General features: G+C 41.4%; 1 protein-coding gene across 11 annotated transcripts in view; it reads left to right on the top strand.

The window, feature by feature from the left end:
• Positions 1–25,202, top strand: part of BLNK (B cell linker) — a 271,319-nt gene that overhangs the window by 219,699 nt on the left and 26,418 nt on the right. For all 11 annotated transcript variants that reach the window (XM_069753811.1, XM_069753810.1, XM_069753809.1 and 8 more), the window contains 9 exons: positions 4,620–4,837; positions 11,696–11,759; positions 14,075–14,161; positions 19,032–19,057; positions 19,175–19,203; positions 20,964–21,003; positions 22,379–22,409; positions 23,504–23,561; positions 23,677–23,713. In XM_069753811.1, coding sequence (XP_069609912.1) covers positions 4,620–4,837; positions 11,696–11,759; positions 14,075–14,161; positions 19,032–19,057; positions 19,175–19,203; positions 20,964–21,003; positions 22,379–22,409; positions 23,504–23,561; positions 23,677–23,713 — 590 coding nt within the window. The remainder of the gene's footprint in view (positions 1–4,619; positions 4,838–11,695; positions 11,760–14,074; positions 14,162–19,031; positions 19,058–19,174; positions 19,204–20,963; positions 21,004–22,378; positions 22,410–23,503; positions 23,562–23,676; positions 23,714–25,202) is intronic.

The raw sequence follows: 25,202 nt of genomic DNA, 5'->3' as shown, positions 1-25,202 counted from the left end.
TCTCTAACGAGATTAGTCTAGCTATGTGTGCGTTCAAACCCTGTGCACGCGGATGCGAGGCTAAGTACTTCCTTTTTCTAACCATAGTCTCATGTAGGGTGAGCTGGACTGGAGAGCTGGAGATCGTGGAACTAGCGGGGGTGCCGGTGGACATGGCAGACTGAGAGACGGTGGGAGATGGTATTGTTGCCGCCGGTGCCCTAGATGCAGTGTTTCCTACTACGAAACTGGTGATTCCCTGACCCTGACTGCTTTGGCCTGGCAAAGAAACCTGCACAGATACTGCAGGTGGTGCGGAAAATGGTGGCCCTACACTGCCGGAAGGGATGTTGCGTTGCTGACTAGCTTCATTGGCCGAGGGTGCTACAACCTTAAGGGACGTTTCGTAGTTAGTCCAGGCTTGCAAATGCATGGTGGTTAAATGTCTATGCATGCAACTTGTATTGAGACTTTTCAGATTCTGTCCTCTGCTTAAGGTAGTTGAACATTTTTGACAGATGACTTTGCGCTGATCAATTGGATGTTGTTTAAAAAAATGCCAGACTGCACTCTTTCTAGCATCGGATACCTTTTCAGGCATTGCAGACTGAGCTTTAACCGGATGGCCACGCTGTCCTCCAACAGGTTTTGGCTTTGCCACGCGTTTTGGGCAAGATACGGGCCCGGCAGATGGAACCTGTTGCGATGTTGATGCCTGCTGCGGCCCCTCCTCCTCCGCTTCAGAACTGCTGCCGCCTGCACCCTGTTCCCCCAATGGCTGCCAATCGGGGTCAAGAACTGGGTCATCTATTACCTCTTCTTGTAGCTCGTGTGCAACTTCGTCTGTGTCACCGTGTCGGTCGGTGGTATAGCGTTCGTGATGGGGCAACATAGTCTCATCAGGGTCTGATTCTTGATCATTACCCTGCGAGGGCAATGTTGTGGTCTGAGTCAAAGGACCAGCATAGTAGTCTGGCTGTGGCTGTGCATCAGTGCACTCCATGTCAGATTCAACTTGTAATGGGCATGGACTGTTAACTGCTTCACTTTCTAAGCCAGGGACGGTATGTGTAAAGAGCTCCATGGAGTAACCCGTTGTGTCGCCTGCTGCATTCTTCTCTGTTGTTGTTTTTGCTGAAGAGGACAAGGAAGCGACTTGTCCCTGACCGTGAACATCCACTAACGACGCGCTGCTTTGACATTTACCAGTTTCACGAGAGGAGGCAAAAGAGCTAGAGGCTGAGTCAGCAAGATAAGCCAAAACTTGCTCTTGCTGCTCCGGCTTTAAAAGCGGTTTTCCTACTCCCAGAAAAGGGAGCGTTCGAGGCCTTGTGTAGCCTGACGACGAACCTGGCTCCACAGCTCCAGACTTGGGTGCAATATTTTTTTTCCCACGACCAGCTGATGCTCCACCACTACCACTACCCTCATTACCAGCTGACAATGAACGCCCCCGGCCACGACCTCTTCCACCATACTTCCTCATTGTTTTAAAAACGTAAACAAACTAACGGTATTTGTTGCTGTCACACAAATTACACGGTGAGCTATAACTTCAGTATGATTTAGCTACCCCTTTACAGGTGAGTGAGACCACAACGAAAATCAGGCACAATGTTACACACTCTGTTGTTGGTGGCAACAAATGAAAGAGATGCCACACACGCAGGACTGTCACTGAAGCACAAATGTAAATATTAATCTCCCACTGATTTGATTTTTTTTTTTTTTCAGGGAGACTTTAGGAAAAAAAAATAGAATAAAATGATTTTTCAGGAAGAATTTAGAAACCAAATAAAATAAAATGATTTTTTCAGGGAGAATTTAGAAAACAAATAAAACAAAAAAAGGCTTTCTATGGCCCACTGAGTGAGAGATGACGCACACAGGAGTCAGGAGTGGCACACAAGCCCAGAGGCCAATATTTATCTCCCACTGATTGATGTAGTGATTTTTTCAGGTAGATTTTGGAACCCAAATCAAGCTAAAAAAATAATAGGCTTTCTATGGCCCACAATTGGAGAGAGAGAGAGAGAGATGGCACACCCAGGAGTCAAGACTGGCACACAAGCAGAAAGGGCAATATTAATCTCCCACTGATTTTTTTTTTTTTTTTTTCAGGGAGACTTTAGGAAAAAAAAAAAATAGAATAAAATGATTTTTTCAGGAAGAATTTAGAAACCAAATAAAATAAAATGATTTTTTCAGGGAGAATTTAGAAAACAAATAAAACAAGAAAAGGCTTTCTATGGCCCACTGAGTGAGAGATGACGCACACAGGAGTCAGGAGTGGCACACAAGCCCAGAGGCCAATATTTATCTCCCACTTTTTTTTTTTGTTCCAGGGAAAATTTATAAACCCAATAAAAAAAATAATAAATAGGCTTTCTACGGCCCACTATCTGAGAGACAGAGAGAGATGGCACGCTTAGGACTGGCACACAAGCCCAAAGGCCAATATTAATCTCCCTTTTTTTTTTAAGGGAGAATTTATAAAACCAAAAAAAAAAAATAAATAGGCTTTCTATGGCCCACTATTTGTGAGAGAGATGGCACGCTCAGGACTGGCACACAAGCCCAGAGGCCAATATTAATCTCCCACTTTTTTTTTTTTTTTCCAGGGAAAATTTATAAACCCAATAAAAAAATAAAAATAAATAGTCTTTCTATGGCCCACTATCTGAGAGAGAGAGATGGCACGCTTAGGACTGGCACACAAGCCCAAAGGCCAATATTAATCTCCCACTGATTGATTTATTGATTTTTTCAGGTAGAATTTAGAACCCAAATAAAGCAAAAAAAAAAAATGGGCTTTCTATGGCCCACTGAGTGAGTGATGATGCACACAGGAGTCAGGAGTGGCACACAAGCCCTGAGGCCAATATTTTTCTCCCACTGATTGATGTAGTGATTTTTTCAGGTACATTTTAGAACCCAAATCAAGCAAAAAAATAAATAGGCTTTCTATGGCCCACTATTTGTGAGAGAGATGGCACGCTCAGGACTGGCACACAAGCCCAGAGGCCAATATTAATCTCCCACTTTTTTTTTTTGGTTCCAGGGAAAATTTATAAACCCAATAAAAAAATAAATAAATAGGCTTTCTATGGCCCACTATCTGAGAGAGAGAGATGGCACGCTTAGGACTGGCACACAAGCCCAAAGGCCAATATTAATCTCCCACTGATTGATTTATTGATTTTTTCAGGTAGAATTTAGAACCCAAATAAAGCAAAAAAAAAAAAAAAAATGGGCTTTCTATGGCCCACTGAGTGAGTGATGATGCACACAGGAGTCAGGAGTGGCACACAAGCCCTGAGGCCAATATTTTTCTCCCACTGATTGATGTAGTGATTTTTTCAGGTAGATTTTAGAATCAAAATCAAGCAAAAAAATAAATAGGCTTTCTATGGCCCACTGACTGAGAGATGGCACACACAGGAGTCAAGAGTGGCACACAAGCCCTGAGGCCAATATTTTTCTCCCACTGATTGATGTAGTGATTTTTTCAGGTAGATTTTATAACCCAAATCAAGCAAAAAAATAAATAGGCTTTCTATGGCCCACTGAGTGAGAGATGACACAGACAGGGATGGCACTCTAGCAGAAATGTCAATCTTAATCTCCCACAAAAAAAAAAAAAAAAAAACAGGGAGTGTCCTTCAATTACTATCTCCCTGCAGTAATCTCAGCCAGGTATGGCAGGCAGCAATAAGGAGTGGACTGATGCACAAATTAAATAAAAAGTGTGGACAAACCAAAAAGATAGCTGTGCAGAAAGGAAGGAACAAGAGGATTTGTGCTTTGAAAAAAGCAGTTGGTTTGCACAGCGGCGTACACACAGCAATGCAGCTATCAGGGAGCCTTCTAGGGCAGCCCAATGAGCTACAGCGCTGAGGGGGAAAAAAAAAATGTAGCTTCCACTGTCCCTGCACACCGAAGGTGGTGTTGGGCAGTGGAAATCGCTACAGCACAAGTGGTTTTGTGGTTAATGGACCCTGCCTAACGCTATCCCTGCTTCTGACGAAGCGGCAGCAACCTCTCCCTAAGCTCAGATCAGCAGCAGTAACATGGCGGTCGGCGGGAACTCCCCTTTATAGCCCCTGTGACGCCGCAGACAGCAAGCCAATCACTGCAATGCCCTTCTCTAAGATGGTGGGGACCAGGACCTATGTCATCACGCTGCCCACACTCTGCGTTTACCTTCATTGGCTGAGAAATGGCGCTTTTCGCGTCATTGAAACGCGACTTTGGCGCGAAAGTCGCGTACCGCATGGCCGACCCCGCACAGGGGTCGGATCGGGTTTCATGAAACCCGACTTTGCCAAAAGTCGGCGTCTTTTGAAAATGAACGACCCGTTTCGCTCAACCCTACCTGTGATGTTAAATCTGGTGGTCTCGGCTTCCAGCCTCCCACCTCACGCAAAAGATCACAGTAATGTCACTCATGAAGCTTTCCCCATGGAGCAAGCATTAGTTATGAAGGGCATGAAAGGGCAAATAGTGAATAGTGATGAACAACCCTTTTAAGGACTTTTACTGGATAAGTTTATATTATGGGTTTTGTTATGTTTTTTTTAGCATAGTTTGAAATGGACTAATTAGCACAACTTCTAAACTTTTCTATCTTTTCTCAACAGATAAACCCATAAACATGAGGCAACCACCCAAACCAAATGAGCCATTTGCAAAGCACCAGCAGCCTTTACCTGCAGTTACCAGTCGACCACATATCAGTGGCCCAAAAATACCATTGCCTAAACCGATGCCCTCTCCCAGAAATCAGCCTACACCATTCCAACTACCAGCCTTCAAAACGCCAGTGGGAAAGTCAAAGCAGGACTCTGAGGAGGACGAGGTATATGACTATGACCTACAACTGGAACAATTATAAGATTATTAGAGGTTTAATCCTTTCATGACTGGGCTATTTTTTATTTGTTTGTTTTTTGTTTCCTTTTTTTTCCTGCCCTGTCCATATGATCGTATGAGGGTTTGTTTTTTTGCAGGTTGAGTTGTACTTTTGAATGACCCCATTCATTTTATCATGTGATGCAATGAAAAGCAAGAAAAAAATTCAAATTCACTGAAATTGCAAAAAAAAAAATTGCAATTGTTTTGGAGGTTTTTATTTACCATGTTCACTATTAGGTAAAACTGACCAGGAATTCTGATTCCCCAGGTCAGTACAAGTGCGCAGATACCAAACATATATAGTCTTGTCCGAAAGTGCACTCTTGAAATTGTTCCAGAAAATGAATTATTTTTCCGTAAAAATTATTGGAACAACACTAAAAAACAGAGGGGGGAAAAAAAGCAAATTGGACATCACTTCACACAAAACTACCAGAACGGGCCAGACAAATTTGTTGATTAAGACATTTGTCGAAACGCGTCGGAAGAACGCTGCCATGTGTGCATAATGCTGTAAGAAATTATACTTATTTACAAGTGGTGTACCGTAGGATACAACCCTTTCCTTTTTTTAAAAAAAATGAAGAAATAAATTTAGTGATTTTACTACATTCCTGCTGGATTCATCGATTTTTCTGTAGACAAATTTGTTGGCGCCGTCAACTTAACCCCTTAGTGACTGGGCCAATGTTTTATCACTTTATGTAATAGTAACTCTTGAATGCTTCAACATTTCCCATTGATTTTGAGAGCGTTTTTTTCATGACACATTGTACTTTTATGATAATGGAAAATTTAGGTCGATACTTTTTATAAATGAATGCAAAACGTATCAGAAATTTGACAAAAAATGTAAACAAATTAGCAATTTTCACAATTTGAATGATTATCCCCCTAATCCAGATATTCATACCACACAAGAACATTAATAAATAACATTTCCCACATGTCTGCTTTATATCAGCACCATTCGTAAAATGTTGTTTAATTTTGTTCACATTTTAGAAGGTTTAAAAACGTAGCAGTAATTTTTCATTTTTTTTCAAGGAAATTTTATGAATTGTATTTTTTGTAAGGACCTGTTCAGTTTTGAAGTGACTCTGGGGGTCCTATATATTGGAATCCCCCAAAAAGTGACACCATTTTTAAAAACAGCACCTCTCAATGTATTCAAAATTGCTTTTGGCTAGTTCTTTAACCCTTCAGGTGCTTTTCAGAATTAATGCAAATTGGCATGACAGGAATGAAAAAGTTTATTTTTACCACCTAAATTTTGATAACTTTCAAACATAGCACTGTAGCTGGCAGACTCCAAGTTCGTTATTTGGCAGTGACTTGTCGAGACAAACATCAGGACCACATAATCAAGATCTTAGGGTGCCAATGGGGTTAAAGAGGAAGCCCCCACACTCTGTTAACCATCAAGATGTCGTAGTCACTATTGACAGCAGCATTTAAGGGGTTAAATGACCGTAGACTGCCAACACTGATCATGGCTGATGCAGCAAGTTGTCAGCTATAGTGTACAGCTGATGGCTGCTGGATTGTCACCTGTATGGGGAGGCTATTCTCGTATATCACAGGTCAGTAAAAAGACGTATTTGTGGTCACTAAGGGGTTAATATTTGGTTGCACAACCTTTTGGAATAAATAACTGCAATCAATCGCTTACTATAACCATCAACAAGCTTCTTAGACCTCTCACCTGGAATTTTTGACCACTCTTTCTTTGCAAACTGCTCCAGGTCTCTCATATGTGAAGGCGTCTTCTCCCAACAGGAATTTTAAGATCTCTCCACAGGTGTTCAATGAGATTTAGATCCAGATTCATTGTTGGCCACTTCAGGACTCTCCAGTGCTTTGTTTCCATTCATTCCTGGGTGCTTCTTGAAATAGGTGTGGGGTCATTGTCCTCCTGGAAAACCCATAACCTAGTAGGCAAACCCAGCTTTTTGACAGTAGGCACTACATTGCAAACCAAAAACCTTTGGTAATCTTCCGATTTTAAGATGTCACACACAGTCAAGTTACCCAGTGCCAGAGGCAACACAACGGTCCCAAAAGATCTTTGCACCTCCACCATATTTTACTGTAGGTACTATGTTCATTTCTTTTTAGGCCTCATTCTGTTTTCGGAAAACCGTAGAATGATGTGCTTTACCACAAAGCTCAAAATTGGTCTAACCTATCCACAAGACACTTTCCAAGAAGGGTTTTTGTTGAATCATGTACATTTTGGAAATTTGCAGTCTAGCTTTTTTTATGTCTCTTTGTAAGCAATGGGGTTTTCCTGGGTTTCCTGCCATAGACCCCTGGCTGTCATGGCAACCCATCAGTGCCCCACGATCATGTCATACATATGCCGATGGACATAGAATGACGCACCCCCCCTTCCCTGCCGGTAGGTATTAAATGCTGTCTGAGATTAACAGAGGCATTTAACATGTTAACAGCTGCAGTCAGAGCTCAACTGTTAGAGGCAGACAATGGGTGAATAAATCTTCCACCATCTGACGGGAAAGATGGGAGCTCGACTTGTGAGCACACATCAAAGGCAGGTACATGACATATGATACAACTGTAAGTCATATGTCTAGAAGGAGTTAAGCATCTCAATTGTATACATGGGTTACATGTGGTGGGGGCTTACAAGCGTCTCTCTAGGGTCAAGTTCCCGGTTAGGATCATTTATTTAAGGTCAAGGACCTTTCTATTAGGCAGGTAGTCTACAACTATGCAATTTGTAAATTAAGCGTATAACTGTATTCAACCACGTCTGTGGAGATTTTTGCACTGCCATAGTAGTTGCTCTGCTAGGTGACGGGACGTTTCCATCTCTCTGCTTCTGCTAAACCACATTCATAATTAAGTCATTCTCTGCTGGTCTAACCGGTTTCATGGTCTTTGTAAATATATAAGACTTTCCCAAGGTAAAACCGCTAATGAATGTCACTATGTGGTGTTCACTAATGGTTTAACTAAAATGTAAATTTTCAAACTTTGTGCTGAAAAATTTCATTCTGTTTCTTTATGGTGGGGGGATCTTTGCTTTTTCTGAGACCGAGCTCCAAAACCACCGCATCATCTACGTTTCGGTTGTGATTGTAACATGGGGTTTCTGGTTTAAACATGTCATGCATCTGATGCAGGATCTATCTTAGCATGATCCTGCTTCACATGTACATGTCGTCGATAATGATATCAAGTCCATCTCATAATCTCCACTGTGCAAGCATGCTAAAGAGGTAACGCCGCCGCAGACTGAAGCCTAAGGTTCAGCGGCTCATGGACATATGGCGTAGAATGTCTAAGGCTTTATTCTTACCTACAGGTACCGTCACACTTACCAACTTCACAACGATATCGCTAGCGATCCGTGACATTGCAGCGTCCTGGATAGCGATATCGTTGTGTTTGACAGGCAGCAGCGATCTGGATCCTGCTGTGACATCGTTGGTCGGAGCAGAAAGTCCAGAACTTTATTTCGTCGCTGGATCTCCCACAGACATCGCTGAACCTGCGTGTGTGACGCTGATCCAGCGATGTCTTCACTGGTAACCAGGGTAAACATCGGGTTATTAAGCGCAGGGCCGCGCTTAGTAACCCAATGTTTACCCTGGTTACCAGTGTAAATGTAAAAAAAAAAACACCTACATACTTACATTCCGGTGTCTGTGGCATCCCCCGGCGTTCTGCTTCCCTGCACTCCTCCTGCATCCTGTGTCAGTGCCGGCCGGCCGTAAAGCAGATTACAGCGGTGATGTCACCGCTCTGCTTTTACGGCCAGCACTTACACAGTGCAGGGAAGCAGAACGCCGGGGGACACGACAGACACCGGAATGTAAGTATGTAGTATGTAGTAAGTATGACTTCGGCATCGTTGGTCGCTGGAGAGCTGTCTGTGTGATAGCTCTCCAGCGACCAAACAGCGACGCTGCAGCGATCGGTATCGCTGCAGCGTCGCTAAATGTGATGGTACCTTATGAGTTCTACCGGGCAAGGACGACTCCCAACTAAACGGGAAAATGCTGAGATAAAATAGATGGACTGGGCTGTTACTTTGCAGTTTGGTAAACTGGTGAAATGATTTGTGCAAAATGTCATTCAGAAGTCACTCGTAGAAGTGCCAAGATGGAAGTGCAAGAAGAAGTGAAGCAGTAAACAAATTGGAAAAGGTGGAGAAAGAAAAATATTTTTTTCAGAATATATCATCTGTTAATTAGATTTATTTATTACCATTTGAGAAGAGGGAATGAACTGCTATCTAACTCCTCTGGCAGCAACTTATATCATAAGAGGAGAAATGATTGGGCATGTTGGAATCCAAAAACAGAAATCGAGGAAGACTTGGTTTAAACTCAAACATATTAGATCATCAGCGAATCTTGCAAAAATTAAGAGGAAACTTAACTGAACCTGTTAAGTCTGTGCTCCTTAAACGGAATTTGTCACCAGCTTTTTCTACCCCATCTGAGGGCAACATGATGTAGGGGCAAAGATCCCGATTCCAGAGATGTATCACTTTACTGCTAAAATGTTAATTAAAAACTGTTCTATCTGATCTACCAATTCTGTGAACACTGAGCTCTGTGTAACCCCGCCCACATCACTGATTGGCTGCTTTCTGCCTATGCAGAATTTCCACAAAGCGGCCAATCAGTGGTGGGGGGCGTGGTTTGACTACCTGGTAGTAATGCCAATCCTCTAGTGATTAATTTCCTACTGATAAAGCAAAGTTTTTATAACAACTACAGTAAGAAGCCCAGTAAGTAACACGTCGCTATAATCAGACAGGGACTTTATCTCTACATTACGCTGCTTTCAGATTACATAATAAAAACCTTGTGACAGATTCCCTTTAAGGATTCCTGTTAGGACATAAATTATGTACAGTGGGGCAAAAAAGTATTTAGTCAGTCAGCAATAGTGCAAGTTCCACCACTTAAAAAGATGAAAGGCGTCTGTAATTTACACTCAACTATGGGAGACAAACTGAGAAAAAAAAATCCAGAAAATCACATTGTCTGTTTTTTTATCATTTTTTTGCATATTATGGTGGAAAATAAGTATTTGGTCAGAAACAAACAATCAAGATTTCTGGCTCTCACAGACCCGTAACTTCTTCTTTAAGAGTCTCCTCTTTCCTCCACTCATTACCTGTAGTAATGGCACCTGTTTAAACTTGTTATCAGTATAAAAAGACACCTGTACACACCCTCAAACAGTCTGACTCCAAACTACACTATGGTGAAGACCAAAGAGCTGTCAAAGGACACCAGAAACAAAATTGTAGCCCTGCACCAGGCTGGGAAGACTGAATCTGCAATAGCCAACCAGCCTGGAGTGAAGAAATCAACAGTGGGAGCAATAATTAGAAAATTGAAGACATACAAGACCACTGATAATCTCCCTCGATCTGGGGCTCCACGAAAAATCCCACCCCGTGGGGTCAGAATGATCACAAGAACGGTGAGCAAAAATCCCAGAACCACGCGGGGGGACCTAGTGAATGAACTGCAGAGAGCTGGGACCAATGTAACAAGGCCTACCATAAGTAACACACTATGCCACCATGGACTCAGATCCTGCAGTGCCAGACGTGTCCCACTGCTTAAGCCAGTACATGTCCGGGCCCGTCTGAAGTTTGCTAGAGAGCATTTGGATGATCCAGAGGAGTTTTGGGAGAATGTCCTATGGTCTGATGAAACTAAACTGGAACTGTTTGGTAGAAACACAACTTGTCGTATTTGGAGGAAAAAGAATACTGAGTTGCATCCATCAAACACCATACCTACTGTAAAGCATGGTGGTGGAAACATCATGCTTTGGGGCTGTTTCTCTGCAAAGGGGCCAGGACGACTGATCCGGGTACATGAAAGAATGAATGGGGCCATGTATCGTGAGATTTTGAGTGCAAACCTCCTTCCATCAGCAAGGGCATTGAAGATGAAACGTGGCTGGGTCTTTCAACATGACAATGATCCAAAGCACACCGCCAGGGCAACGAAGGAGTGGCTTCGTAAGAAGCATTTCAAGGTCCTGGAGTGGCCTAGCCAGTCTCCAGATCTCAACCCTATAGAAAACCTTTGGAGGGAGTTGAAAGTCCGTGTTGCCAAGCGAAAAGCCAAAAACATCACTGCTCTAGAGGAGATCTGCATGGAGGAATGGGCCAACATACCAACAACAGTGTGTGGCAACCTTGTGAAGACTTACAGAAAACGTTTGACCTCTGTCATTGCAAACAAAGGATATATTACAAAGTATTGAGATGAAATTTTGTTTCTGACCAAATACTTATTTTCCACCATAATATGCAAATAAAATGTTAAAAAAACAGACAATGTGATTTTCTGGATTTTTTTTTCTCAGTTTGTCTCCCATAGTTGAGGTCTACCTATGATGTAAATTACAGACGCCTCTCATCTTTTTAAGTGGTGGAACTTGCACTATTGCTGACTGACTAAATACCTTTTTGCCCCACTGTATGCCTGAAAGATAGATGCTCCTTTTTTTTATGTACAGCCATATATCATGCAGTGATCTGAAAATATTACTGTTAAATAAATGTTTACAATTAGAACAGAAATACTGTAGAAAAACACCATAAAGTTAATGGTGTTAAAAAGGAAAAAGGCAAATAGAAATGGTATGTGTAAAAAAAAATAAAAAAAATAAATAAAGTTCAAATTTTTGCAAATAGTTTTGATTGAGAAAACGCAGAAGAAGGGACAGAGAACATCACAAAAAATACAGGATTCGACCAGCGGTCTTTCTCTCAGTGTGTATATGGTCTCTCTTTCAGGAAAACTACATTGTGCCAGACACTGAAAACTATATTGAACCCACCAAGGATCCACCCAAGAAACGTAAGAGCTTTGTTAATCCTGACATTTCATATATTTAGCAATTGTACAGGAATGTTATATTGGGTGACGTTTCTGATGCTCTTGGAAAGAATACTGACTGATACGGGAAACAGCATTACAATAGCCAACAATCAAATAAACTGTATACATGGTTGGATTCAGTCCCACTATAAGAGCCACATAGAATAAACAGTTAAAGGGGTATCCAAAGTGGGGACCCCTTACTTTAATGTCTGTTTTCCCTAAAAAGTGATAATTTCTTCATTCCATTCGTGTCCATTTCCACGTCCATAGAACACTGGACAATGTGCTCCATCCTCTTTGTTTTCAAACTAAGGCCTCATTCACACATCAGTTATGTTGATGGACGAGAAAAATGGATCAAGTTTGATCAGTGATTTTCATCCGAGTTTCATCAGTTTGGTACAATTTTCATAACGTCCCCTCATAAGTATGGAAAAAAGTTTTGTCCTCCCTCTTCTATCTATCAATCCTTGAAAATTGGACTGCATTTGAATGGCATCAGAGTGCAGTCTAATTTTTTTTTTTTCCACTGACCCATAAATTTACATTGCCAGTTTTGATCCGACACTCGAATTAATATCAGGCATGAGATTGTTGCATCGATCACATGGTCTGCAAAAGATCACAGATACATGAACTACCTCATAGCACTCATAGCTATGAAAGACTATCTGTGAAAAATACAGCAGAATCTCCTACAAGAAGAATGGATGTGTGAATAAGGCCTAAGTTGGATACTATAATAAATATAGTAAGAATATAGTATCATTCCAAAAAACAGCATGATACTGTTCCTAAAAGATTAACACGACAAAGTCATAAATACAGCACTCAAATAATAGCACTATACTGTGCCTATATAATGCTTCTTTACAATAGCTACATAATGCCACCAATAGTAAGTTCTACACAGTGCCTAAATAATAATACCACCATATATTGTCTAAATAATACTGCCTAAATAACCGGTGTTCACAGGTGCCCAAAATCTAATTTGCATGGGGGCTTCACGACTTTCAGTATGCATATAATGGAAAGGGGGCACCACAGATCATGGGATACCACCAGGACCTGAGACCCCTGACGAAGCTGCGCGGTGTGGTGGCGATACGCGTTGGGTCTCCTTGTAGCCCACATTAGGACTCTTTTTCCAGGCGCTATAGGCTTGGGCATTATGTGCCCTGGGTAATATGCTATCTCTACAGCTTATACTATCTTGGTGCTATTTTTCTGTATAGTGGCATGTTAGATTGTTGGTCACATGCTATTGAGGCACTATGCTGATACTTTTTGCTGCTTGACATTTATGTACCGTTTTGTACACACCTGTCGACTCTACATGCTAGGCAGGTTTGTATATGTGTGTCCCTTATCTAGCACTTGTAGTGCAGGGATTTGTATGTCTATGTGGGCTTTATACTTTTGCTATTTTGCATTCACACTATCAGTGGTCTGTTTCCATTTGTAGTACCCAGGGGAGTGCCTAGGTAGCTTGGCCTATTTCTTTCATTCTATGAGCAATTTGGTTCTAGGTTATTACATTATGTGTATATGATTCGAGTCCTATGTGGGGTACGGCCGTATTAGGGGCTGTTGTCTATAGCATTTGTATGCTTTTTAAGTGTTTTTATATGTCTATGTGTTTGTTACCCTTGTTTGTATATATATTTCAATAAAGCTGTGTATATATTTTTTTGCCATATCCTTGTTGTGGTGATCCCCTTTCTTAGGACCTTGTCTGTTTCTCTTTTTGTGTAGGCTTCACGACTTTCACAACAGATGATCTTTTCTGTGGGAATTAAGCACCTGCCAAAGATGTCTGGCAGGGACTTTTTCTCTGCTCTCACTATTGAAATTACATGAGAGTTAGCAGTCAGACAAATGAGCATTTGATCCTGATCTAATCCCACTTTTCACATGGGCCAATCCTCTCCGATAACTATTGTCGATTGGCTACAAGCAAGCTGATTCGCGGTCGTTAACCAACCTGTTTAGACAGACTGACGGAACATTCCAAGCGTGCAGAAGGATCGTTAATACAATCGTTCTGTGCCCATAAAATGTCTTCTCAGCAGCACATGACCTGTTTACACGGGATAATGTGCTGCCGATATCAATTACTTTTAAGTTCATACACACGACGAATGAATAGGAATATCTGTTCACTGGTCCATTAATATGATCCATAAAGTGTATTGTCTCCATTACTTTGGGATGAAGTGTTGGGGACCTTGGAGCACTTGTCTTTGTTTTCCATCGCGCTATGATTCAACTCTAATGTTTCTCTCCAGCTCCAACAGTGAACCGACAGAACAAACCCGGCCCTCCACCCCCTGTAAAACCTTCCACCATTCGACCCGCTGAAACAGAAGATCAAGGTAAATATATATGATATCATTAATGTAACATGACTATAATATCCCAGATAGTTTACATATTTCAGATTATACTGATTATTGCACCGGGGGTTCCTAAATCTTTGATTTTGCATGCAAAGTTTCTTTTCAGTAATGTTTCGCTATATGAACCTGATTTATGATAACGGCACAGCCCATAGAGTTTCCTTCCGATATGTAAGTCAAGAGCTCCCTCCTGTGGGATCTGGATAAAGTCTCTTGCTAGATCTATTCCTATATCAATAGTGGTTTTAGGATGAAATGCAGCCTTTACATTGTCTTCTCGTCTCGTCTTATTTTTAGCTAAAATTGTCTATTAGAAACTAAAAAAAAAGTCACAAATGTCTAGAACTGAGAAAAAGGAACTATCTACAGTAATATGAAAAAGTTTGGGCACCCCTATTAATCTTAAGCTTAATGTTTTACAAAAATAGTTTTTTTATTTTGCAATAGCTATTTCAGTTTCATATATCTAATAACTGTTGGACACAGTAATGTTTCTGCCTTGAAATGAGGTTTATTGTACTAACAGAAAATGTGCAATCTGCATTCAAACAAAATCTGACAGGTGCATAAGTATGGGCACCCTTATCATTTTCTTGTTTTAAATACTCCTACCTACTTTTTACTGACTTACTAAAACACTTTTTTTGGTTTTCTAACCTCATTGAGCGTTGAACTTCATAGCCAGGTGTATGCAATCATGAGAAAAGCTACTTAAAGTGGCCACTTGCAAGTTGTTCTCCTGTTTGAATCTCCTCTGAAGAGTGGCATCATGGGCTCCTCAAAACAACTGTCTAATGATCTGAAAACAAAGATTATTCAACATAGTTGTTCAGGGGAAGGATACAAAAAGCTGTTTCAGAGATTTAACCTGTCAATTTCCACTGCGAGGAACATACCGTATTTTTCGGACTACAAGACGCACTTTTTCCCCCCCAAAAAAGGGGGGAAAATGGGGGGTGCGTCTAATAGTCGAAATGCAGGCCTTACCGTGGCGGCAGAGGTGCGGCGGCAGAGGAGGCGTAGTAAGTGGGGTCCCTTTCTCCGGTAAGGTGATGGTGCAGCAGCCCGGTAAGCAGGAGAGCCGGGTGAATCCTGCCGTTAGCGGTGGTGGCGGCCATTTTCCTGAGGCCGCGCGTGCGCAGATGGAGCGCTCTGCTTCCCGGGGCTTCAGGAAAATGGCCGCCGCGATCTCCATCTGCGCACACGCGGCCTCCCGCGGCCATTTTCCTGAAGCCCGGGAAGCAGAGCGCTCCATCTGCGCACGCGCGGCCTCAGGAAAATGGCCGCCACCACCGCTAACAACAGGATTCACCCGGCTCTCCTGCTTACCGGGCTGCTGCACCATCACCTCACCGGAAAAAGGGACCCCACTTACTGCGCCTCCTCTGCCGCTGCACCTCTGCCACCGGAAGCCTGCACGGTAAGCCTGGGACCCCTCTCACGCCATACCTCTCACTGCACCTCCTGATCCCAGCACCTCCTGATCCCAGCACCTCCTGATCCCAGCACCTCCTGATCCCAGCACCTTCTCATCCCAGCACCTCCTGATCCCAGCACCTTCTCATCCCAGCACCTTCTCATCCCAGCACCTTCTCATCCCAGCACCTTCTCATCCCAGCACCTTCTCATCCCAGCACCTCCTGATCCCAGCATCACCCCACCTCTGCCGACACCTTGCCTCCTGTGACCCTGCTCTGCCGCCACCAGCCCTCAGGTAAGATACTGTAAATTCGGACAATAAGACGGACCCCCATCTTATAAAAAATCTTTTTTTCTGCAATTTTCACCCCAAATTTGGGGTGCGTCTTATGGTCCGGTGCGTCTTATAGTCCGAAAAATACGGTAGTAAGGAAATGGAAGAACACAGGTACAGTTCTTGTTAAGGCCAGAAGTGGCAGGCCAAGAAAAACATCAGAAAGGCAGAGAAGAAGAATGGTGAGATCAGTCAAGGACAATCCTCAGACCACCTCCAGAGAGCTGCAGCATCAACTTGCTGCAGATGGTGTCACTGTGCATCAGTCAACTATACAACGCACTTTGCACAAGGAGAAGCTGTATGGGAGAGTGATACGAAAGAAGCCGTTTCTGCAAGCACGCCACAAACAGAGTCGGCTGACGTATGCAAAAGCACATTTGGAGAAGCCAATTTCTTTTTGGAAGAAGGTCCTGTGGACTGATGAAACCAAGATTGAGTTGTTTGGTCATACAAAAAGGTGTTATGCATGGTGGCCAAAAAATACAGCATTCCAAGAAAAACACTTGCTACCCACAGTAAAATTTGGTGGAGGTTCCATCATGCTTTGGGGCTGTGTGGCCAATGCCGGCACCGGGAATCTTGTTAAAGTTGAGGGACGCATGGATTCCTGTCAGTATCAGCAGATTCTTGACAATAATGTTCATGAATCAGTGACAAAGTTGAAGTTACGCAGGGGATGGATCTTTCAGCAAGACAATGATCCAAAATCCAAATCTACTCAGGCATTCATGCAGAGGAACAATTGCACTGTTCTGGAATGGCCATCCCAGTCCCCAGACCTGAATATCATTGAACATCTGTGGGATCATTTGAAGAGGGCTGTCCATGCTCGGCGACCATCAAACTTAACTGAACTGGAATTTTTTTGTAAAGAGGAATGGTCAAAAATACCTTTACCGAGAATCCAGGAACTCATTAAAAGCTACAGGAAGCGACTAGAGGCTGTTATTTTTGCAAAAGGAGGATCTACTAAATATTAATGTCACTTTTCTGGTGGGGTGCCCATACTTATGCACCTGTCAAATTTTGTTTGAATGCAGATTGCACATTTTCTGTTAGTACAATAAACCTCATTTCAAGGCAGAAACATTACTGTGTCCAACAGTTATTAGATATATGAAACTGAGATAGCTGTTGCAAAAAAAAAATAATTTTTAGAAAACATTAAGCTTAAGATTAATAGGGGTGCCCAAACTTTTTCATATAACTGTATATACTAAGTGAATAAGCAGACCAACATGAGAAAATCGAGTGCAAAATAGGTCTCATAAAAAATAACATTTTATTTCATTTTTTTTTAAAGAATAATATGACTGAACAAACATTAAATAAGACACAAACAGATCACTCCTGAAAAAAAAGGTGGAGCCAGCATGCATGTAAGTAAACTTGGCAGAGAATGATTTCATATGATTTCGTACATACACTCCCCTGATGAAGCGTTGGGTGAAACGTGCGTTAGGGCTGGTGGGCAAGCACATGTACACTCTACCCCGGCCGATACACTCACATACCATCTTTGATATAAGTATTAGACTTTGAACTATCTTTTAGCTAAAATTGTTTAGCAATAGTCATTGTTTCCCTTTTTCTTTGACTTAGGGGTATTTGGTTAGAGGCCACAATGTTGATAGGCCCTGCTGTAAATATACATATGAAATAATTCTCTGCTAAGTTTATTTCCACCACCATTTGCACCACTTTTTTCAGGAGTGCTCTGTTTGTGTCTTATTTAGGTTTGTTCAGTCATTTTATTCTTTTAAAAATATTGAAATAAAATGTTTTTTTTTTTTTTATGAGACCCATTTTGCAATCGGTTTTTTCACGCTGGTCTGCTGATTCACTTTAGAGTGTGTCTCTTGCAAAAAGGTTGTAATTGCTCATCTTTTGGTGGTATTTATACTAAGCGAATAGTTTAGAGGTGGGGGCAAAATTAAAAAAAATAATTAATAAAAAATGTACAACCCGGTCTAGCGCAAAACATGGTGTAATGGCTGTGTTATACAGTCGGCATCTGTTTCTAACAGCAGTGATCGGAGGTAGATCCAATCATTTCTGTTTAACCACTGAAGCGTTGCTATGCATAGCACAAGCGATCAGACGATTGCAGCTACAAGGACTAACAAATACAGAGAAAAGTCAGGAAAAAAAAAGTTTAAAAAAAAACCCATCAAATTCAAATCATCCCCCTTTTGCCGAATTATAAATAAAACAATTTAAAAAAATACACATATTTGGCATCACTGCGTTTGTAAAAGTCTGATCTATGAAACTATAAAGTTAATTAATCTAATCCGTAAACTGAGTAATGAAAAAAATACAAAACGCCAGAATAAGGGTTTTTTGGGGCACTGCATCACTGCAATAAAATGCAATAAGAGGCGATCAAAACATTGTATCTACCCCCAAAATGGTATCGGTAAAAATATCAGCTTAGGGCACCAATAATAAGCCCTCATACAGGCCCATATGCCAAAAACTGAAAACGTTGGCGACAAAAACAAAAAGTGTTTTTCTTACAAATTTCCCCCAAAATTTTCACCTCTTAAATTAAAAAAAAAAAATTCCGTACTTATACTGACCCGGAGAATCATATTGCCAGATCAGTTTTACAATATAGTCTAAATAAAAAAAAAAACAATAAACGACTTTGAAATTGCACTTTTTTTGCAGTTTGATTTTTTTTTTCCTGTTTTCCAGTATACTATATAGTAAAATTAATTAGGTCATTCAAAAGTGCATAGTGTCCCTCAAAAAACAGGCCTTATTTGACTATATTGATGGAAAAATAAAAAAAAGATATGGTTCTTGGAAGAGGAGCAAAAACAAAAACGAAAAAAAAAAAACCCGTAATATAGCTGCGGCATAAAAAGGTTAATGACTTGGGCTCAACAGGCTGACATAAAGCACGGGAAACCTTGGATATGATATACTCTTACAGTAGCCAGCTCGGTGGAAGTGGTAGGTGTCGCTACTGAAATATACATAAATCTGGGATAGAAAAATATTTGAGAATTGGTTTTAAAGCAGTTTCCGAAAAGAAATCAATTTTTGCAATTTTAAAAATAAATTATGATTTTTTTTTTTCAGATTTGTATGTAGTCCCGGAAAATGAGGTAATATACATAAAAGCATAACCGCACACCTACTAAGCGCTTTATATCAGCCGTATAACTCTGCTCATGATTAATGGATTCTATAATTAGAAATTGTTTATTTTTTTCTTTTTTCAGCCAAATCCAACCCCCTCTCCGCCTACGAGGTATATAAAAGTCTATTAAACATGTAATTGCTGCACCCAGACTTATGATTGTGACGATTGAGGGATATATAAGTATGTAAAGTAGCATTTTGCTTTGCCTTTATAGGCAAATTCTAGGTGTTCTGGAATGTTAAAGTCGACAAGTGTTTGGTCGCCATCGATCAAATAAAAGTTATTGTTCAGCAAACGATTACGTGGTGAAAACTTGACTATAAAGGCAAAACTGAAAAGGGCTTCACAGCCTGATACAGCGGCTCCACGTCAGCAGAGCAGCTCTCCTCTTCTGATCTGCTCTGTTGACGGGGTTTGACTGCTAGTATCATGCTGATTGGCAGCCAACTTTCCGCAGATAGTCGGCTGCCAATCAGCATGATGTCGCCAGAGCAGAGTGTAAAGGTACCGTCACACTTTAGCGACGCTGCAGCGATACCGACAACGATCCGGATCGCTGCAGCGTCGCTGTTTGGTCGCTGGAGAGCTGTCACACAGACAGCTCTCCAGTGACCAACGATCCCGAGGTCCCCGGTAACCAGGGTAAACATCGGGTTACTAAGCGCAGGGCCGCGCTTAGTAACCCGATGTTTACCCTGGTTACCATCGTTAAAGTTAAAAAAACAAACGCTACATACTTACCTACCGCTGTCTGTCCCCGGCGCTGGGCTTCTCTGCTCTGGCTGTGAGCACAGCGGCCGGAAAGCAGAGCAGTGACGTCACCGCTCTGCTTTCCGGCTGCCCGCCGCTCACAGCCAGACCAGAGAAGCACAGCGCCGGGGACAGACAGCGGTAGGTAAGTATGTAGCGTTTGTTTTTTTTACTTTAACGATGGTAACCAGGGTAAACATCGGGTTACTAAGCGCGGCCCTGCGCTTAGTAACCCGATGTTTACCCTGGTTACCAGCGAAGACATCGCTAAATCGGCGTCACACACGCCGATTCAGCTATGTCAGCGGGAGATCCAGCGATCAAAAAATGGCCCAGCCCATTCCGACACGAGCAGCGATCTCACAGCAGGAGCCTGATCGCTGCTACGTGTCACACATAGCGAGATCGCTACTGAGGTCGCTGTTGCATCACAAAACTTGTGACTCAGCAGCGATCTCGCTAGCGATCTCGCTATGTGTGACGGGGCCTTTAGAAAAGCCGCTGCTCTATCGACAGGACGTCAGCGGAATTGCCGGCAGGAGTGATCTGTGACCACTTTGTGCCGTTAGAGATCAGCACCAGGCATGACAGGCAGGAGGGTAGCAGTAGCAATTATCTGAGTGTTAATACTTATGCCCGTAGTTGGAAAAAAAATAGTCCTGGTTAACCACTTTAAAGAGTAACCAACACTTTTATTTCATAAATCAATAGGACATATTTTCCTCCTGGACTGATCATTCCCAAAAGTCTCAATTCCTGGGTAAAATCTATATTCAATGAACACAGATTGTTTCATTACTGAGATAGGAGAAGGCAGTTGGTGCCGATAAGATTCTATGTAGAGGGGGTGGGGAGAAGGGAGGAGCTAGAGACTAGCTCCTCCCTCCTCGTCTTCCTTCACTCTTCAAATCTGTCCTCACTCAATACAGATTTTACCTTGGAATTAAGAATTTTGAAAATGACCGATCAATTCTGATGAGATATATTACAAAGATTCTAATTTCCCTGTGTACTATAGATTTAGGAAATAAAAATTATAACCACTGTTACTTTTTAAATAACAATAAAAAATTTAATAAACTAAAACCTAATGTTTGATTTCTATATTTTTATTTTAGGGCAATATTACCACCTAAAATATTTCCTCCATCAAATACGGTATGTGTGCAATCCCAAAAGAGAACACTGATGTATTTGATCCCAGCTGATATTATATAATGACGGCATGTCGGCATAAATCAGCAGGATGCTTAAGTTTGTGCATTCATAGTTTTTGAAAACATATTCTGAGAATCATAAAGTTGTTTTCTTTTTTTCTTCCTCAGGTAAGGCTGAATGAGGTCTTGTTTTCTGTAGACAAGTTGTACTTTGCCAATGAACTTATTTTTTATGAATATATGGAGACATTTTCCCCCAAAATATTCAGGCTTTTTGATTGTTTTTACACCATTCAGTTATCATTCATTCTAAATATTATTAGTTATTGCACAATTTCTGTCTCTGACGAATACGTCACTTTGGCCTCCATCCCGACAGTGTCCATCAGTTTCGGTACGGAGGACCAACAAGCCCCAAAATGAGTCCGACAGCTTCATAGTAGTGAATGTCTCTGTCGAGACTTTGTCTTGGATTCCGATAGAAGTTCTGACACATTGCTCAGCGTAGCGTACTGTATACGTGTGAGACTAGCCAAATAATAGCCATATGTGGGCTTGTTTTTTTTTTTGCGGGACGAGTTTTACTTTTGAATGACATCATTCATTTTATCATGTGATGCTCTGAAAAGGGGAAACAAAATTCCAGGTGCGTTGAAATTTGGGGGGGGGGGGAAAGTGCAATTCCACAATAGTTTTTTGTATTTTTTATTTACCAGGTTTTAATTACTATAAGGTAAAACTGACCTGGCAGTATGATTCTCCAGGTCAGTACGATTACACAGATACCAAACACGCATATTTTTTTAATACTGTAATAATACCTAATAATAATAATATTGAAGTGATGGAAAAATTTCAGAAATTCGTAAAGGAAAATTGTCTTGTGTCGCCATTTTTCGAGACCCATAACATTGGTAATTTTTAGGACATGGGGTTGTGTGAGGGATTACTTTCAACAGACCCCCGACTTTCATGGCAAGCAATCGGCGCCCGGTGATGCCGTCACAGGTGCGCCGATGGGCACGTGGAGTGACGCGCCTCCCGGCGCACATTAAATACCACTGTCGGAGATTGTCCAAGACATTGAATAGCTTGACAGCAGCGAGCGAAGCTCCACTTCCCCTCTGGCGGTTAGAGGCAGATAATGGCTGCTGCTGTCAGGTTCCCTTTAAAGGGAAAGACCTTTGCTCAAATGGTTCTAAGTTCATTCTGAAAAATTAATCTTTCACTGCAGTTACGCTTTAAAATTCGACCTTTAAAAACGTTGACCGTAGGCCCGTACAAAGAGTTTTACAGAAACTTACACTATGCGAAGTAAAATGGTAAAAACTAAAAATCTCAAAAAGCTACATAAATATTCTCATATATATTTTCAGGACCAGGACGAATATGAAGTATGCGAGGATTGTAAGTCAACTGGACTGTTTTCTTTTACTGTGTAAAATGTTACCGTCTAAGGACATGTTCACACGTTGTGAACTTGCTGCCAGTTTTGTTGCGGAAAGTTATGCAACTGGAGCATTCATTGGAAATAACACAATTCAGCTTGGGAATTATACAGTAGAAGGATCACACTGTATCTACTATATAAAAAGTATGTGCCAAATGTCCGTTCTATATACGGGGGTCTCGCTGCTTCGCACTGCAGCCTTGATTACAGATTTCCTTGCAGGTGACGCGGCTCACTGCGATTTTTTTTCAGCGATCTCTCATCAGCTAATTTTCCAAAACAAACATGAGACTTATCGAAAACTATAAAGCCTTACTAAAGTATTCCTATCATCCACTGAGCCTTCACCTGCATGCCGCCATAATAGTACCCGCTATGAAAATCTCAGGCTTTTCTGCAACTTTCCTAAATGCGTTGAATTTTTTTTCTTTCAAAAAAATTTTTCCAATCATTTAATATCACGAGAAAGATTTTTATTTTGCCCAAAAAAGAAAATACACGGGCATTTCTAGATATTGATTATTTTTTTTTTTTTTTTGGTCAGCAAGCATGCAATGAATGTATATAAAAATAGATCTATAGATATATTTTAGTACTAATATAGATAAAGCAATGTCCAATAATCTGGCATGAGGGAGTTTCAATTTTAAAAATCCTGGTATCCAAAAAAAGAAGAAGCTCCAGTAATCCTAAAAAAAACAAGGGATAACGTTTCTCCTTGTGGAGAGTGACATAGCGGCTTTGTCATGCCAAAGTAAGGAGACTTATTCGCCGTGCAATGCTCCTCTGGGAAATTTAATATGCAAATTGCCTCTTCAGAGAGAAAGAGGACTTAGACTTTATAGCGCCACCTGGTGGCTTCCACCTAGTGGCGCTATGGAGTTTAATTCCTCTTCCTCTCTGAAGAGGCAATTTGCATCTTAAAAAATAGACATTTTTGTGTCCAGTTGTGACTGATTCACCAGGCATCTGGAAATACGCAATTATGTTTTTCCCATTAACCTGTCTAACTTACATAATTTATTGTATGTTTTTTTGTTTTTTAAAACAGTTACCAGCCCTTCTGAATCAGCTGTAAAGCCCAAGCCATTACCTTCTCCCCGAAATTTGTAAGTATGGCATAAATGAGAAGATAGAAAAGGAATAATGTACAAATGCACAAAATATCAAGACAGAGCCATTACATTTTTGTAAAGCGTTTTCCCTTTTTGTCTCCTCTAAAAGGCCTAAACCGCCTATAAGCCTCCTCCCACAGAAACCGGTAAGATTATTTTCTAGTGAAAAATTTATAGTAATTTGGCACACACATCAATGCCATCTCAATGTGCTAACATAGAGGCACCGCGCTTTTAACAGTTAATGCTGAATTTAAAAAAAAAAATCTAAAAAAAAATTTGAAAAAATAAATTCTAACCCTGTCCACCTCCCCGGAAAAAAAAAAACCTGACAACTAGTATGGATCTGGCTTTCCCATAGGAATTGTGTCTGAAGTTCAGGACTGAGTGTCTGATTTTGACATATCTAGCGTATTCACACAAGGAAACAGTATAGCATATGAAACCACAAAATTTTAACAGTGGCCCTAGCTAAACTAACGCTATTCGCCACATTAATATAGCAGTCACCAATTGGTTTCTTATGATGCAGTTAGGTTCGATTGCTGCTGTTTAGCCACATAAATGCCGCCACCAGTGCCAATGCCCATCACCATAGTTCTTAAAAAAATTAAAAAAAAATAAAAGGGGGAGGGGGGTGGAGTTAAAAATGGGTTAAAAAAATTGTCCAGTTGGGTAGGGTCTAAGGGGTTTACGTTGACTACACATAAAAGGAAGAATATGAAATGTGAACTAAAAGAGTGAAAATCCTGCAAATTCATGTTACCCATGAGAGCAGATGTGGGAGATGATCCTGCTAATGTAGTCGCACCACAGACTAATGTGATTATTTAGATTCTTTTCCAATTGTTACAGTGTTAATTTTTGGTAATTGCTATTTTCTAGTAACTTGCAATGAAAAGTGAGGTTAGACACAGCGACTCGCCGGCATTCTAAATATGTAGACAGTGTGGACACCGGTCGTGCTGATTGGCTGCCGATCACCCCTTCCTGCTTTTCTGGCAGAGGTTTCCATGGTGATTTTGTAATGAAGCAATATTCTAAAACTACGTGTGCATTGATGTTAATATGCTGCTATCATGAACGGCTACTATTGTAGCACTGAAATGTTCAGTGTACGAATTCAATCAAAAGCATAAGAAGAAAAATACAAATAATGTTAGTGATAAAGGTTGTAACGTTTCTTAAAGGGAACCAGCCATCAGGATTTTTGACTGCTAAATAATGACCCTAATGCTAACTAGTCATAATGTGTAAAGATCCTGTAACGCTGATCAAATTCTTACCTTGCTTGGAAAAATGTTGTTTTGCCGTATTTAAGGAATCCAGCATTTTGTAGTTTGTTTGCTGATGAGCCGCAAGTGCAGCAGGGCGGGCACTAAACCTTCAGCTCCTTGCCTCTCTCTCTATTCCCTGCCCTCCGGCTGCCTACGGTGTGTGGCTGACAGTTCACTCTTGTCTCAGTGACCTGCCTCCCCTGCCCAAGATTCTGTACAAGCACTGTCAGTGGTGCATGCGATACCCCTACCATCGAGCTGCGCATGGGCCGCCCCCTTCCGGTAGAAGATCTCAGACACTGCCGGGGCTTGCACACATTTTTTTTTACAGGGGAGGCAGGTCACTGGGACAATAGGG

The sequence above is a fragment of the Ranitomeya imitator genome, chromosome 2 (genome assembly GCF_032444005.1).
Source record: "Ranitomeya imitator isolate aRanImi1 chromosome 2, aRanImi1.pri, whole genome shotgun sequence".
Lineage (NCBI taxonomy): Eukaryota > Metazoa > Chordata > Amphibia > Anura > Dendrobatidae > Ranitomeya > Ranitomeya imitator.
This window is presented reverse-complemented; position numbering and strand designations above follow the sequence as displayed.